At 33.3% G+C, this 17,796-nt stretch overlaps 1 protein-coding gene across 50 annotated transcripts in view; it reads right to left on the bottom strand.

Moving 5' to 3' along the window:
* RIMS2 (regulating synaptic membrane exocytosis 2) overlaps positions 1-17,796 on the bottom strand; it is a 629,392-nt gene that overhangs the window by 235,081 nt on the left and 376,515 nt on the right. For all 50 annotated transcript variants that reach the window (XM_081502233.1, XM_081502232.1, XM_081502237.1 and 47 more), the window contains 2 exons: positions 16,743-16,914; positions 14,233-14,386 (listed from right to left, as the gene is read on the bottom strand). In XM_081502233.1, coding sequence (XP_081358359.1) covers positions 14,233-14,386; positions 16,743-16,914 — 326 coding nt within the window. The remainder of the gene's footprint in view (positions 1-14,232; positions 14,387-16,742; positions 16,915-17,796) is intronic.

Here is a 17,796-nt window from a genome sequence, read left to right as displayed (position 1 = left end):
CAATAAATCACAGGAGGACAAAATAATAGGTTCTCTATTACAGAAGCTTAGTTTCTAATGTTTAATTAAAAATTTTAAATGTGAATGACAATTCTAAACTTTACTTAACAGATGGAGAAGTAGTACACTATCCATTACTATACATGATTAATCTGTCCCATTGGTAATCTATATATTGCTGGAATTATATAAAGTATTTTGAGGAAAAAAAAAACCTTTATTCTGGACACTATAAAGGAATTTCATAAAACATAAATATAGAATTGTGGAATCAGAAAAATAGCAGTTAAATAATTTAAGGGTAGTAACATTTTATCAAGGGCATATTTTCATAAATTAACAAAAAACTTAACCGACTAGATTAAACTAGGATTTTTTAAAAAGTCAACACAAACTCTAATTCATTTGAGAAACACTATTAATCCATCTGGTTTCAAACTTACCTTACAACATTTTCATAAAAGAAAGACTATATTCATCATAAATGTTGTAAGGTAAATTTGAAACCAGGTAGATTAATAGTGTTTCTCAAATGAATTAAAGTTTGTGTTGGTTTTTTAAAAAATCCTAGTTTATGATAATCTTCTCTCAGGTTCCTTCTATTACTTTCATATATCAACTTGGTTAAATATTTATGTTTTCTAGTCCCTTAACATTTTAAATTTTGTTAATTCTGAAATTAATTTTAGTACACAATATAAGGCAGCGGTGTGCTGGTAAAGGTTTGACAACTATCTCTCTGGTGGATAAAAAGCCTTGATTTGTAACACGTGCCTATTTCCATAATGTAAAAACTCCCATTCAGCCAGTTTCAAGCTACCAAAGTCACTGTACATGAAGGGAAGAGATGAATATACAATTGGCTCTATCTCTAGCATACCACTGGAAAAGAATTGTTGACCATACTGAAATTAAAATATAATCGGAAGAAATAATCCCAGAGGACGTTACTATGGTAAACAAAGTAAAAAGACTTACGAATCTTCAAGATGTTTAAAATTCTTATTATACCACAAAGGAAAAGACAACTCTGAGAGTAACAGCAATTTTTATCCAAAAAAGAAAGACAGTGAAAATAAGAAGAGATAAAATTACAATTTTCTAAACAAGAAAAAAGGCAGAAGATAAAGCAGTATTTTAAAAACTGTACAAAAACATATCACACATAAATAGCTGATATTTCAAAATTGTCATACAAAGAGGTAATCACAAAGCATGCAGCAAAAAATTGTAGGAAAATCATGAGTTAATAAATAAAAAACATGATACTTTATAAAAGATCTAATTGCTACAGTGTATGCCTGGCATTCTGCAGTCTGTGAGGTCACAGTTGGACACAACTTAGCTAATGAATAACAACAACAACCAAAATTTTAAATTGTAATATGAATTGTTATATAATATTTCCTTAAAACACTGAACATAATTGTAAATCTAACTAAATATCTATATCAAAAAAGTATTTTACATGCTGATACAATTAACATTTTCACTGGTTTTAAAATTCTCTGTAGATATCTTTGTATCATATCAAATACTCTTTATTAAATATTTAGAATGATGCTATTCATAATCATACTGATTTGCCCACATATGCAAAATCATATTAATATATCCAAACTCTAGTATTTAGAATGGATATATATTTAGTAAAAAAATATTTTGGAATGTTTAGTAAAAAATAAAAATATATTTTTGGAATGTTCTCCCTTCTTCATGTCATTCTGCTGTCTATGTTCCTCAAAGGTAACTTTTAATCAAAAAACTTTGTTCTTGGGAACAGTGTCCAGATGTAACAATGCGTCCTTGATAAAACTGAGAGTATGTGCATTGATAATATATAATGCCTTTTTTCTCAAGAACATTATCATGCAAGTATAATTTCATATCCTTCCGGCATCTTGAATGATCTGGACATTATGGGTTAATGACAGATTTAACTGATCTAAGTTTACTAAAGTGAAAGTGAAAATTGCTCAGTCTTGTCAAACTCTTTGTGACCCGGTGGACTGTAGCCCACCAGGCTCCTCTGTCCATGGAATTCTCCAGGCAAGAATACTGGAGTGGGTTGCCATTCCCTTCTCCAGGGCATCTTCCAGATCCAGGGATTGAACCTGGTCACCTGCTTTGCAGACAGATTCTTTACAGTCTGAGCCACCAGGTTTACTATGCTCTTCTCTATTTCAGAGGTATTTGGGAATTTCCTGTAAAGTACTCTGTTGTTAACAGCACCCCTCAAATATTTTAAGTCATTTATATCATTATATCAATCATATACCACTCAGAGGTGGTTTTATGTGATTTTCTCTTTTTATTACTATTGGTCTAATAAATATGCCCTTGGGAAGAAAGGAACAATGAAATAATCAGTCCAACTAACAAGAAGTATAAGGCTTAATTCATTTTTAGTATATAGAAATGCAAGTGATTTCCATGTATTGATTTTGTATCCTGCAACTTTGCTAAATTCACTGATTAGCTCTAGTAATTTTCTGATACTATCTTTAGGGTTTTCTGTGTTACAGTATCACGTCATCTGCAAACAGTGAGAGCTTTACTTCTTTTTGATCTGGATTCTTTCTTTTCTGATTGCTGTAGCTAGGACTTTCAGAAATATGTTGAATAATAGTGGTTAAAGTGGACATCCTTGTCTTGTTCCTAATCTTAGGGGAAATGCTTTCAGTTTTTCACCATTGAGAATAATGTTTGCTGTAGGCTTATCACATAAGGCCTTTACTATGTTGAGGTAGGTTCCTTCTATGACCATTTTTTGAAGAGTTTTAATCAAAAACGGTGCTGAATTTTGTCAAAGGCTTTTTCTGCATCTATTGAGATCATCATATGATTTTTATCTTTCAATTTGTTAATATGGTGCATCACATTGATTGATTTGCATATATCGAAGAATCCTTGCATCCCTGGAATAAACCCAACTTGATCATGGTGTATGAACTTTTTGACGTGTTGCTAAATTCTGTTTGCTAAAATTTTGTTGAGGATTTTTGCATCTATGTTCATCAGTGATATTGGCCTGTTGTTTTCTTGTTTTGTGTTGTCTTTGTCTTGTTTTGGTACCAGGGTGATAGTGGCTTCATAGAAAGAGTTTGGAAGTATTCAATGTAAGTTTTGACTGTCAGTATTTAGAATGAAACATTTTAACAAGTTTTAGACAAATAATCAAAGGATTATACTATTTCTTAAAACCGTATAAAGGGCATTACTATAATCAATGCAGAACAAAAGACACTAAAGTTTTCAAACTCCAGCTCTTTCTTCACAAATATTGTAAAATACCTAATATATTAAATGATTTCAGAGAGTGAATATGAGTGCTTTATGTCAAGGACATAGCTCCTCTGTCGTTTTAAAATTAAAATTTATGTTCATTATTTTAAGAATCACAATTTATAAAAAAGTTTTCAAATAAAGAAAACAGATTAGATGTAAAAATATTGCAAGATACTAATTAAAGCTTACATTTTTATTGCAGATATTTTCATAATAAATAGACAAATAGAGGAAAGCCATTTCCCCCTAAATTTTTCATTGCAATTTACTGCTTTCTCTAATATTTACTACATTTAACTTCTTCCAATTCCAAAATACATGTCTACATTTATAAACAAGATAGACATTTGTTTATATGCTACAATGAAGAGAATTCCCTCGCCTCAAAGCACATTTTTCCCTTGTTGTAGCACATCAGGAGAAGTCATAAATCATGTTAAGATGCTATTCCTTTCATTCTTCTACCCTCAGGTTCTATTTAAAAATTAAAATCTCCTAATCCTTAGCCTAGCACACAATGCTTTCTGCAGTGAGTCTCATCATAATAAATTCCCTTATTTCTCTACCTTCTCAAACTTACTGTTCACTTCCCTCACCTCCATTTATTAAAATTCTACTTATTCTTTTCAGATCTAGCTAAAATGCTCATAACAACTTGCACTATTCTCTCATATTTCTAAATTACTACAGCAATCCACAAAAGCTTACAATTTTAAAATTACAACCCTCCTTCTTATATATGATTTTAAAAATTATACAAAGTTAGAAATTAAGTATGGCATGACCACATACAGGGATAGAAATTATGTTTTATTATAGACTTTTCTTTCTTTGAATTAGGGACATATATGTTTCAGGATGGAAAGCTATGAGAGATGGAGATACTACAGGCTTACTAATGAGATTATGCTAAAAGTGAGAAAAGAAAGAGGAATGTAGATGGCTAAAAAGGAGGCAAACCCTGCTAAAGGACAAGGTTTGGCAGAATCTGTAAGGAGACAATGGTTAAAGAGCCTTGTAAATAATAGGAACTCAGGCTTTAGAACTTCTCCAGAGTCCAGTGATATTTTAGGATTCCAGGATAGTAGCTACATGAAGTACCTCAGAAGTTGGATGCTAAGCACCACAGCAACCAGCATTAGTAACAATTTCTATGTGTAGACCTGGTTTCAGAAACCAATGCACACTGGGACATACCAGTGAAGCTCAAAGGAATAAAAATTAGTGGGTTTTTCCTGAATGTTGTCTTTTTTTAGGGTTTTCTAGAACCTTGGTTGAGAGTTGAGAGTAGGTAAGGAGAAGGAATGGCTGCTATTTGACTATAAAAATGGGAACTTAAGAGTCAGATTAAATACATTTTTTTTTTAAAGTGTATTTCACAGACAAGTTTGTAAATACTGGTTTTGCTTGCTACTTATGTATAATGTATCTTTGGATCAATCACAATGTCAAGCACCATAAGTACAACAGGTGACTAACTATTTGTTGACGTCATTAAAATAACGTGGATCTTGAAAGAAAGTAGGAAGGGAGAAAAAAGACAATTAAAAATTAAATTATGTATAAAATATTAAGCAAAATTTATAAGAAATTACATGTTAATTTATAAATTATCCCAATAAAAGATAAATTTTTCCAGCTGGATTTTAGAAAATAAACTTTACGTTGTTTTCAGTAGACAAATCTTAAATACAAGTACACAGAGAGCTGAAAATAAAAGGATTGAGAAACATATGCCATACCAAAAAACAAAAAGCAGCTGCAGCAAGAGTAACATCAAACAAAGCATGTCTTAAGGAAAAAGTACTCCTAGACAAAGAGAGGCATTATGTAATGATACAAGTATCAGTCTATTAGGAAAAAAATATAACAATTCTAGTTTTGTATGCACCTAATAACATATCCTGAAAATATATATAACAAATAGTGACAAATCACGGGTGGAGGAGATTTTAATATACCTCTCTCAATAACTGATGAAATAATCAGATGAAAAATCAAGAAAAAAAACCCAGAATATTTGAAAAACGAAGTTAATAAACCCCATAAACAACATATGTTGAACACGTACCAAACAATGACAAGATAAACATACTTTTAAAGAACAATTACCAAAATTGATTACATACTACACCATAAAGCAAAAGGTTAATTTTAAAGACTGAAATAATTCAAAGTGAATACTCCTCCAAGAGGGTTATTGTGCTCAATTTCAATGTTTTACAAAATCCTAGAAAATCCTTTAAGTTTGAAAACTTTACAATATATTCCTAAAAAATCCACAGGTAAATGAAAGTACAATAATATATTATCACACCACATTAAAAATTATCTATGTATCCTTCTGAAGAAATGACGAGAAACAGATGAAACTTAAAGGAAAAGGCACAAATAATAGGGAAAAAAATTAATGGAAAAGAAAAGAAATATACAGCCTAAAAAGTAAACAAACAAAGGTTTACTGTTTGAAAGACTAGTGGAATTGATAGCTCATCAGCCAATCTGACCAAGAACAATTAAAGGAACAAATTACCAATACAAGGGAAATAAGGACATGACTACACATTCAATAGACATTAAATAGACAATGCTACTATGAACAAATGTAGTGCAAATTTTTTTTCAAAGTTGGAGAAACATTCAAACTCCAAGAAGAATCCAACCTAACAAACCTGACACAGGAAAACATAAAATTTTGAATAGTTTTAAATATAGTACAGAAACTGAAAATGTAATTCAGCACCTACAAACAAATTGCCAACGCTGGTAACATAAATGGTGAATTCTTCTAAACATGTACAGGAAAAAAATACCAATAATATACATATTCTTTCAAACAACAGAAAATGAGGAACAATTTATGAAGCCAGAGAAGCACTGAAATAAAAGCTCAACAAGGATATTACAAAAAAGGAAAATAAAAGACATCAAATAAAAAAAAAAGTAAAATTTCCTAATATTTTGTATGAACCCAGCAGCAGAATATGGATAACAAAAGCAAATAAGGTGTTACAAAAAGAAAGAAAGAAAACTCTTCTCCCTTCTTCTTTCTCTCAGGAATACAGATGCAAAAATTCTACACATATTAACAAACTGAATCCAGAGACAGATAAAATGATAATACATCATGAGATACTTGGGTTTATTAAAGGAATGCAAGAAACTTTAACATTTAAAATCAATACAATTTACCAATTAGTAGAATAAAATTATATATCATATAGTTATATCCACATACACAGAAAAAAACTAATATAATTCAAATCCATTCATGATTAAAACCTTTCATCCAACTAGGAATTAAATAGAACTTCTGGAATCTCCAAAAGTAGCATAAAATCTTATAAAAATATCAAGAAATATAAATGTAATATAAATATAAATAATCCCAAAGAAAAATGGGCAAGAAATTTGACTAGGCTCTCCATAAACGAGGATATCTAAATAGTCAATTAACCTAAGAAAAGGCTATTAGAGAAATGTAAATTAAAGCCACAGTGAGGCTGCACACCCACCTGAATGAGTGAATGAAAAGAACTTAAAATACCAAATATAAAGTAAGCATATAGGGAAACTCAAACCCTCATTCACTGCTGTAAGAAGTATACATTTGGATAATTTGGGGAAACTGCAACACAATATCTACAGCAATTGAATATATGTATAGCCTATTACCTACCTACTCTATTACTAGGTGTATCCATAGCAAAAACGAACACATATGATTCCCAAAAGGCATGTACAATAAGCACTCTCAGGAATAGTCAAAATCTGAAAGCAATCTGTCAATCAACTGTTCAGTTCAGTTCAGTTCAGTCGCTCAGTCGTGTCCGACTCTCTGCGACCCCATGAATTGCAGCACGCCAGGCCTCTCTGTCCATCCAATCAACTGTAGGCTTTTTCAATTAAATAAACAATTTAATTCCCCAAACTAGTGATCTTAATGTGATACAATATATAAATATATTGTGTAATCTCATTTCTACAAAATTCATATATGTGTGAGTAATCCATTTATATGAAATTAAAAATAAGTGAAAGTATTCTATGATATGTTATCTTGACAGTGGGAATAATTACTGGAAGAGGGCAGGAGAGAGGCTGGAAGGATGTAGATGATGTTTTATTTCTTGATGTGGGTGCTAGTTACATGTAGTGGTTTCTTCCTCAAAATTGACCCATGAGTATATTTACAATTTACACATATTTCTATATTAATTCTATACATCAATAAAAAGTCTGCATAAAGATGTGGAGTTCTCGACTTATGGACACAGCGGAGGAAGGGGAGAGTGGGACGAATTGAGAGAGTGGCGCTATATATACATTACCATGTGTAAAATAGATAGCTAACGGGAAGTTGCTATACAAGGCAGGGAGCTTAGTCCAGAGCTCTGTGACAACCTAGAGGGGTGGGATGGGGAGGGAGGTGAGAGGGAGGTTCAAGAAGTGGGGGACATGTGTATACCTATGGCTGATTTATGTTTATGTACAGCAGAAACTGACACAACATTTTAAAGCAATTATCCTCGAATTAAAAATAAAAATGTAGAGTTCTGCCTCTGAGAATAATAGGGTAGCTTATATCAAACTAACTCTCCTGTCAGTAATAATTCTAAATTCTGGAAAAATATCTTAATACAAAACTGTTTAAAGATACCAGAGAACAAACTCAGGCAGAAATTGGCAACATGACCCTTCAAATAAAAGAAAGAAAGTGACAGTCACTCAGTCGTGTCCAACTCTTTGTGACCCCATGGAGTATAGTCCATGGAATTCTCCAGGCCAGAATACTTGAGTGGGTAGCCTGTCCCTTCTCCAGGGGACCTTTCCAACCCAGGGATCAAACTGGGGTCTTCTGCATTGCAGGAGGATTCTTTACCAGCTGAGCTACAGGGAAGCCCAAGAAAAGGACCTATTTAATCAGTCATCTCTTAATGGCCTTCCCCATATGGTTCACTGCAGAGAAATTATAGCTCAGCAAAAAACCTCAGTCTTACAAGGCTGAGAAGCCAGAGATCAGAATTCAGAATTGTGAGAGAAGCTATAATTGTACAGAAATCCTGGGATGGAGGGAGCCAGAGAAGGAGGAGACCAAAAACTTACACTTAATGGTTCCAAAATTCTTGCCTAAAATTATAAACTGCAGACAGAAAAACAAGAAGAAAACCCAGCAGAAGGCCACAACTGAAAGGTTAAATGGTCGGCAAGATTTCAGCAACTTCCTGATGTATAGGATACGGAGTTTGGAGTTTAAATCCTATTAATTATAGGTTTTGACCAAAATCTTGAACTCTGTCTAGTGTTCAAAACTTAGACATAAGAACCACAAATTAGACTAAGCATTATAACTTAGAACTATGCAAAGGATCAAAATAGAACAAAAGTAAAAATGAAACACATCTTCCATTGATTTTAAGTGATCCTTCAGTAATTTCACTGCCTGCTAAAATGAAACACAATATTCTTCAAAATTCAGTCTCTAAAATATATTAAACACAATGTCCAGTTCACAAAACATTAGTAGATATATAAAACATACAGAGTGAGATACCTAGGCAAAGAAAGAAAGAAAAATATTAATAAGCCCACAGAAGACTAAGATGCTGGAATTAGTATACTTTAAATTAAATACTATAGATATATTAAAGAATTTATAGTATTATACATATAGATATAAATTATATAATATATATATCACATATGTATTTATACCCACATATGTGTATACATAATATAACCCTATAAATTCTTTAATATATCTACATACACCTACACATGGGCTTCACAGGTGGTTCAGTGGTAAAGAATCCGCCTGCCAGTGCAGGAGATGCAGGTTCCATCCCTGGGTGGGGAAGATCCCCTGGAGAAGGAAAGGGCAACCTGCTCCAGTATCCTTGCTTGGGAAATCCCATGGACAGAGGAGCCTGGTGGACTACAGTCCAAGCGGCTGTAAAGAATCTGACATGACTTAGAGATTAAGCATGCACACATCTTACACACATTTGTTTGTATATACATACAATAATAAATACATACAAATATATACATACAATACAGATAATAGAACAAGGGGAACAGGAAAGATATAGTCACTTCTGAGAAAACCAAATATAAAACTTAAAATGAAAAATATAATGTATTTAATAAGATAACTCACAGAATTTTTTTTTCTGGAAAATTGAACACTGTAGAACAAAATATCAGTCAACTTGAAGACAAGTAAATAAAAATAATCAAAACTGAGGAAGAGAGGAAAATAATTATAAAACAACAACAACATAGACTCAGTAACCTGTGAAAAAATGTCAAAAGATCTTTATATATGTAATTCTCATCCAAAAAGGAGAGCAGGGAGGCAATTGGGTAGAGAACTGAAAGAAATATTGACCCTAATGCCCCCAAAATAGTTGAAATCCTGAAAAACTTTATTAATTATAAAGTCATGTCTCTTTTATCTTATACCTTTCAACAGCATCATTTTAGTTCTAGATCTATGATTTGTTTGCATTCACTTTTCCATGAAGACTTGTGGTCATGAAGGTGAATAAAAGTATAGTAGATACAACGTTTTCTTTTTAAAGTGTGAAAGAGGTTTAATATTTGAGACATCAAAGAGAAGAATCTGGTTAATATGAGAGAAAAATAAGAATGAAGGATCAAATTAAAGAAAACTCTGATTGGATCTTTATGGTTCAAATTGTGGTGAGAATAAGATGTTAATAAGATATCTCAAGGAATACATTTGTAAAGGAAGAATTTTGCCTTAAGACACTGCTGCTGCTGCTAAGTCGCTTCAGTTGTGTCCCACTCTGTGTGACCCCATAGATGGCAGCCTACCAGGCTCCGCCGTCCCTGGATTCTCCAGGCAAGAACACTGGAGTGGGTTGCCATTACCTTCTCCAGTGCATGAAAGGAATTGAGAGTGAAGTTGCTCAGTCGTGTCCGACTCTTAGCAACCCCATGGACTGCAGCCTACCAGGCTCCTCCGTCCATGGGATTTTCCAGGCAAGAGTACTGGAGTGGGGTGCCATTGCCTTCTCCACTTAAGACACCATACAACTTTAAATAATAAAGTGTAAAGAATATAACAATAAAAATGCAAATATCAAAATGTATTTTCCAAAACAATCTCTTTATGTTTCAAGAAAGTTATAAATAGTTTCTCATCAATGAATCAAAATGATGTGAATATGTGAGCTATTTTGCCAACCTCATTTCTCTATTGATGCATTTTAATTATTTGAACTTGTAGCTTCAGTCTTGCTGACACATTTTTAAAGATGCTTAATTAATCACTCTTTGAAATATGTACTGCTCTTTTCCCCATTTTTTGGTCTTATCAATACAACAATGTCTGTGAAGGGAGTGGGACACAGTAGCCTCAAGAAAAAGTGTTGTAAGAAATGCTAATTCCTCATCATTAAAGTTTTGACTCCTCACAGCCTAATTTCATTAGACTTTTGAACAATGAGCATGTAACCATTGCTATAGATTTTCTAAAACACAACATTCTTATTTTGCAACATGCAAGGATACTGGTTAAAAGGTCATCTATTTCAAATACTTTCACCCATATCTTCATTTGTGAAATCACTTAAAGCTTACAGTCAAAGTTGTCTGGACTGCATCTCAAAAACTTTTTTTCAGAATATTTAAACTAACTACAAATGCATGAAACAATTATTTTTAGAAGAGCTTTTCGATATTTTTTAATATTTTATTAAATGATAAATTACTAATATCTTCTTAATGAAATACTTCTTTGAATAATCTGAATCTAAAAATTTTAAATAGAAAATCATCAGAGGAAAGAACAGAATCCCAATATTACCATTTATTCACTTTAAATAACAACAAATGTCCAGGTACATTTAATAAGTTCATAGCTTCAGAATGTTATTCATAAGCTTCAGAGATTGAATTACCAAAATTTTTATCATGTGGATGTAGGGAATAAACAAGGGGTTATTATGCATTTTTGATGGCTAATTGTTCATACATATGTGCATGCACGCTCAGTCACTTCAGTTGTGTCAGACTCCATGTGACCTTATGGACTGTAGCCTGCCAGGTTCCTCTGTCCATATGATTCTCTAGGCAAGAGTACTGGAGCGAGCTGCCACGCCCTCCTCCAGAGCATCTTCCCAACCCAAGAATCGAACCCATATCACCTGTGTCTCCTGAATTACAGGCAGATTCTTTATCCACTGAGCCACCTGGGAAGCCCATTCAACATGGATGTTCTCTTAAATATGTTAATCATATGATCTTTGACAATTTAAACATAATTGTAAATAAATTTCATATAAACCTTTCCATGGAGAAAAAAACCTAAAGGAGGTTCTTTTCATCAATAAAACCTTAAAATAATTAATATACTTACTTACTAACACCATAACTTGAACCTGTCATTGATGAGCAACATACACTTAGCCAATGGTAATATCTTTAACTTTCTGATTACCTCTGAGTGTTATCTCCTAATCTTCCTTTATCACCTCATTTTTACCTATCTTTATGCCTACACATTGCTAATAAATTATAATAAAATTTTAACGTAAAACACCAAATTCAGTCATACATTCAAATATTGAAAATTAATTTTATTAGAAGTTAATCGATACAGTACAACATGGAGTTATTATTTCACCCAGGGGTTAATTTAATGTTATTAATGATTACTTAACAGAGGAGCCATTGTAAGGATGGAAAATATTAATATTTGTAAAATTGATTAAATTAATTTCAAGAATATCCATGATTTATACAGATAACTAGAAAGTCCTCTATTCTCATCATACTTCACATACACTATTCTTAGCTAGGGAGTGAAAAAATGAAAATTATTGGTAGGTTTAAGAGTTTCAGATACTGCTGCTGCTGCTGCTAAGTCACTTCAGTCGTGTCCGACTCTCTGCGACCCCATAGACAGCAGCCCACCAGGCTTCCCGTCCCTGGGATTCTCCAGGCAAGAACACTGGAGTGGGTTGCCAGTTCCTTCTCCAATGCATGAAAGTGAAAAGTGAAAGTGAAGTCACTCAGTCGTGTCCAACTCTTAGCGACCCCATGGACTGCAGCCTAGCAGGCTCCTCCATCCATGGGATTTTCCAGGCAAGAGTACTGGAGTGGGGTGCCATTGCCTTCTCCCATTTCAGATACTAAGAGTTATCAAACCTACTCTTTATTGCAATAACAACTAGAGTAAATAGAGAAGAGGCTAGTGCTGCAAGAAAGGGCAATAGTAGCTAGCATTAATAGCCTATAAACCTAATCTACAGGAATTAGTAGAAAATGAATTATACTAGCAACCTTCATGTAGTAACTCATCATCCTACATTGTGATTTAGAGACAATGTACTGAGTAGATTACAGGATCAGAAAGAGCTGCTGCTGCTAAGTCACTTCAGTCGTGTCCGACTCTGTGAGACCCCATAGAGGGCAGCTCACCAGGCTCCGCTGTCCCTGGGATTCTCCAGACAAGAATACTGGAGTGGGTTGCCATTTCCTTCTCCAGTGCATGAAAGGGAAAAGTGAAAGTGAAGTCACTCAGTCGTGTCCGACTCTTAGCGACCCCATGGACTGTAGCCTACCAGGCTCCTCCATCCATGGGATTTTCCAGGCAAGAGTACTGGAGTGGGGTGCCATTGCCTTCTCTGCTCAGAAAGAGCAGACACTCTAAATTTAGTCAACATAAATTTCATGATAATGTAGTTAACAACAAACGATGTTGTAACTGCAAATAAAGGTGTGCAGATGTTCACTCTGGGGGGAACTGAAAAAAGTGAGTGCTGTAAAATTAGTGTTAAATTAATCCCCTACAAGGGTAAGAGGTTGTATCTAATGGAAATAAAATTCCAGTAATTAGATTATTTTAAAAAGAAGTTAATACAAATCTCTATGCTTTCCTATGACTAATTATTCCATGAAGTCAATGCTTTGCTCTAATTCTCTATTCAACAAACTACCTTCTGATATGTAATTTAGCTCTCTATTCATCAGAACGGCTGTGATCCATTTATATAAGAGTTATTTGTTATATGGCCAAGAATCTTTGCCATGATTGATGTCATGATGACACACCATTTATGCTTACAAATTTGTACTTCCGAAATTTGGTTAATCTCCATCAGTTCTCCATTACTTGACAAAAACAGTTGCTAAACCTGAAACATGATGGCTCCATGAATACTATACAAAGCAAAAAGCATCCACTTCACCTTTCACAAAGATTCGTCAGAAAAAAACAAATAAACTTGAGCTGCAGGATCAATAAACCAACAACGCCATTTTTCATTTTCAATGTGGAAGATATTTCTAAGCTTCCTTTAAGATTCTCTGAGTAAACTATTTTATAGTTTGAGCATAATTCAGGATAAAATGCAAACACTGGTAACAACAACAATAGCATCAGTTTATACTCCTGAGATTAACTCTTAGAACCTTCCTGTGATGTATTATTTCCATTTTCTAAATGAACAAAGTGAAACAGAGAGAGATGACCTACCTTAAGTCATCCAATTGTTAAATGAGAGAATTAAAACTTAAAGTTTATCTAAGTAATGTTCATAGACATGGTTTCAACCACTATGCTATACTTTTATCCTATATATTCATAAACTATTTGGCTTAATGAAGGTAGAAATCATAATTTCAGATATCTACAGCTACATGACCAAATTCTACTACATTAACTATTTCATTCCTATATTTTAGATTCTAAGAGGTAAAGTTAAACATAGCTGTGCTTCACTGTGTGTCATACTGTGATAAGTGAATACAACATACATTCAGTTAAGTGTATCAATTTAAAAGCTTTAAGAATAGCTATGAAAATACTAATAGATACCTGTTAATACCCATAATGGCATCCTTAAATTCTGTGTCATATGTATCATTCAACATGCTTCAATAAACTTATGAAAAATTTTACTGAAAACTTACTTTGCAACCTCCGTGTTGGGCTCTCTCCATGGAGTTGTCGTCGTGGCATATATGGCGACGGATGGGGAAGTGGCAATGAAGAAACATCATGAGTCTGAAGTTTGTACCAGTGTGGCTCATCATCTAATAATGCTGTTTCTAGTTCAATTAAAATCTACAAAGCCAAGAGACAAAGAATTGTCATATGACAATAATACAGAAATTCTCTTAAATGGTTTCATTATAATAGTAATGTTGATAGGTCAAAAGCAAGGTTATGCAGCAGAATTGCCCACATGCTTGACACTAATTAAATAGATAAATATTTATAACTTCTTATTGATTTAATAGCTTTATATACCTAAGACATTTATTTTGTAGATCTTTGAACTACTGAGGGCTATAGCAGACCCTCTACTAGAGGCTGTTAAACATGACATTGATGAGATGGTTGGATGGTATCACCAACTCAATGGACATGAGTTTGAGTAAACTCCAGGAGTTGATGATGGACAGGGAGGCCTGGCGTGCTGCAGCCCACGGGGTCACACAGAGTTGGACACGACTGAGTGACTGAACTGAACTGAAAGAGCACTTATTACTAAGTGTCGGTAATTATAACTAATATATGTACACTGTTTTACAGTTTAAAAAGCATTTCATTTATATTCATTAGCTTAACCTTTACAAATTCTTAAACAAGGAGATAAAAACAAATTAGAAATGCTTACTGTGTGTTAAGAACCATGTCATACATTAACTTAATTCTTGGGTAAAAACTACTAGGTTGGTCTTATTATAAGCATACCAAGGTTGAAAAAGATTAAAAAAACTTGTTTAAGCTTGCATTGCTGGTAAGTGAAAGAGATGTAATATAAATGAAAGACTGTCTTACTTAAAACTCAGTTTAATATATCATGATACTAAGGATTCAAAACAGGAAAGAAAAAAAGAATGGATTTTTAAGTGGCTCAGCAGTAAAGAATCTGACTGCAGTGCAGGAGATGCATGAGACCTGGGTTCAATCCCTTGGTTGGGAAGATTCCCTTGGAATAAGAAATGGCACTTACTCCAGAATTCTTGCCTGGAAAATTCCATGGACAGAGGAGCCTGGCAGGCTACAGTTCATGGAGTTGCAGAGAGTCAGACATGACTGAGCACACAAACACATCACATCACCACATATTATAACATGAATATACAATAAATTTGAAAAGGAAATCAGTCCATAGAAATAAATGATTCTCTTTATTATCTTTCAAAGTCATTCAAATAGGACACGGTCTGTGTTTAAGGATATGAGAACTGTAATGTTATGATAAATCACTATATAGCTATGGGAGGTAAAAAAGTAAAACAACTAAGGTACTCTTCATTCTTCTTAAATTGTCCGTAGTTATAGGCATGTGTTTTAAATGGTTACACACGCACGCGTGCACACACACACACATTTAATCCTCACTCTAGCTCTTCTCATTCTACTGAAGAGGAAACTAAAGCACAAATATATTAAATAACTTGCTCAAGTGCCAAAGTCAGGAAGAAGCAGTGTCAGGCACGCACAACCAGGCAGCAGAAGCTAGTCTCTGATTTTAGCAATTATGTTCCCCTTTTTTCCAACTCTTCAATTCCTTAGCTAAAACATTCAGTTCAATATTTCTATGGATTGTTGTTTTACCCATATTACCATTTAACTCACTCAGGAAAATAAACCACGCTTAAAAAAGCTGAAAGCAGTTATCTTAGTATGGTAATGGTGGGAGAACTGCCTCTCATCTGCCCCTTCAATTCATGCTCTACATTTCAGATAGAAATATCTTCTCAAGCATAAATGAAATCAACTCATGCTCTTTCCAACCTGTCATTTGTTCCCATTATCTACAGGATAAAATCCAGCCTCTTAATATGACAGATGAACGGATGTAATCAGATGTCAGCTTAACGTTCAAGTATCATTTCTTACCATATTCCTTTCAAATTTCAATGCAGTTGTCCAAGACCCCCATAACTCTTGTATCTTGCATTCCCTCTGCACGAACTTGACTCCCTCTGACTTTGCTAAATTCTAGTTTCTCTGTGGAGCTTCCCCTGGACCACTTCCCCTTCCCTGCACAGCAATTTTGTATTCCTACTGCACTTTCCCAAAGACCATCTATCATGCTATGTTATAATTGTTCATTCACTTATATGTATTCCAGTGGATTATAAATTCCTTAAAGAGAGTAATATACCTTGTCCGCCTTTGAAACCTCAGCCCCTAGCACATTACAGATACAGTACAGGGCCGAAAAAATGATCCATGGATAAATGATTGAATTACTAGTGGTACAAATGGTTTAGTAAACTGAAAGGATATACACATACTATAAAAGCATCAATAAGTTTTTTTCTTAAAACAGCAGCTAAATTCATTCTGTTAAATTATGTTTACTTTCTCAGGTATTCAAAATATAATATTTTACTGACAGTCATATAAACAAAAGTATTCAGGACAATATGAATAGTCTAAGCTTTAAAATAGTTCCAGATACCTCTCCTAAGAATTCACTTTCTTCCTCTCGGACTCGAGCTTGATCCCAAAGGGTAATCTCCAGCATTCGTTCCCGAAATTCTCTTCGGTGGACTGGAGAATAAATGAATGTTTGGTTCCATTTGGGTTCCAAAGTTTTCTTCACTGTTTTAGTTCTTCTCTTGTTTTTGTCACTATGAAGAAAACAAGAATATATTAACTTATATAAACCTTCATTTTAACTTTTGCCCTAAAATGTATTAATTTAAAATTTCGCAGGAAAGAAGTGAAGTTTTCACATAAATTTATCATATATTAAAAATCCTGTAATCTTCAAAATTACTATTGAAATGTATAAGGCACATCATTATATCACTTTGACTTAATAACAAATATTACAACAAATATGAAAATTTTCCATGATAGATAATTAAAAACAGTCTTTCACAAATTCTAAATAAAACCAGACTAAAGAATCTTAACTCTCATTTTTCTTTTAAACACAGTGCCCTACTGGAAACCTTTAAAATGGAAATCAACCTATTGGCTACATATACTATTACTTTGAGTATTTGTACATATGCAAATTCTATACACAGTATTTGCAACCAATATACTATCATTTAAACTACAGAAATTCTTTGTACAATAAGTCTAATAAATTGTTATGTTCGCATCTTTACATCCATACAGTTAAACTAATGAGCAATTGTAATTACATATTCTCAAGTTATTTTCTTATATAGACATACTTGCTCATTTGATATTTATAGGTCTTTATAAACATAGTAAAATTATTTCTGTGTGAGGTAGCCACTATAGTCTGGTCCAGAAATGCAAGTTGGCCATCCTGATGGACAGAACTTCCAGTTCAGAGGCTTTCATACCTTTTTCTGCTGCATATTTCTATCAAATGAATGTTTTTGATTATGCATTCCACTATACACATATATTTATAAATTATATGCATGTGTTACTATACTGTTATACTAATATATTGCATTCATTGGTAAATATACAAAAATAGGAATTAAAAATAGATGAAAAAAACACAAATATTTCTTTCTGAACTCCAA

Source organism: Giraffa tippelskirchi, chromosome 6 (genome assembly GCF_054371585.1).
Source record: "Giraffa tippelskirchi isolate mGirTip1 chromosome 6, T2T-mGirTip1v1.2.pri, whole genome shotgun sequence".
Lineage (NCBI taxonomy): Eukaryota > Metazoa > Chordata > Mammalia > Artiodactyla > Giraffidae > Giraffa > Giraffa tippelskirchi.
The sequence above is the reverse complement of the archived record's forward strand: the minus strand, read 5'-3'. Positions and strand labels throughout refer to the sequence as shown.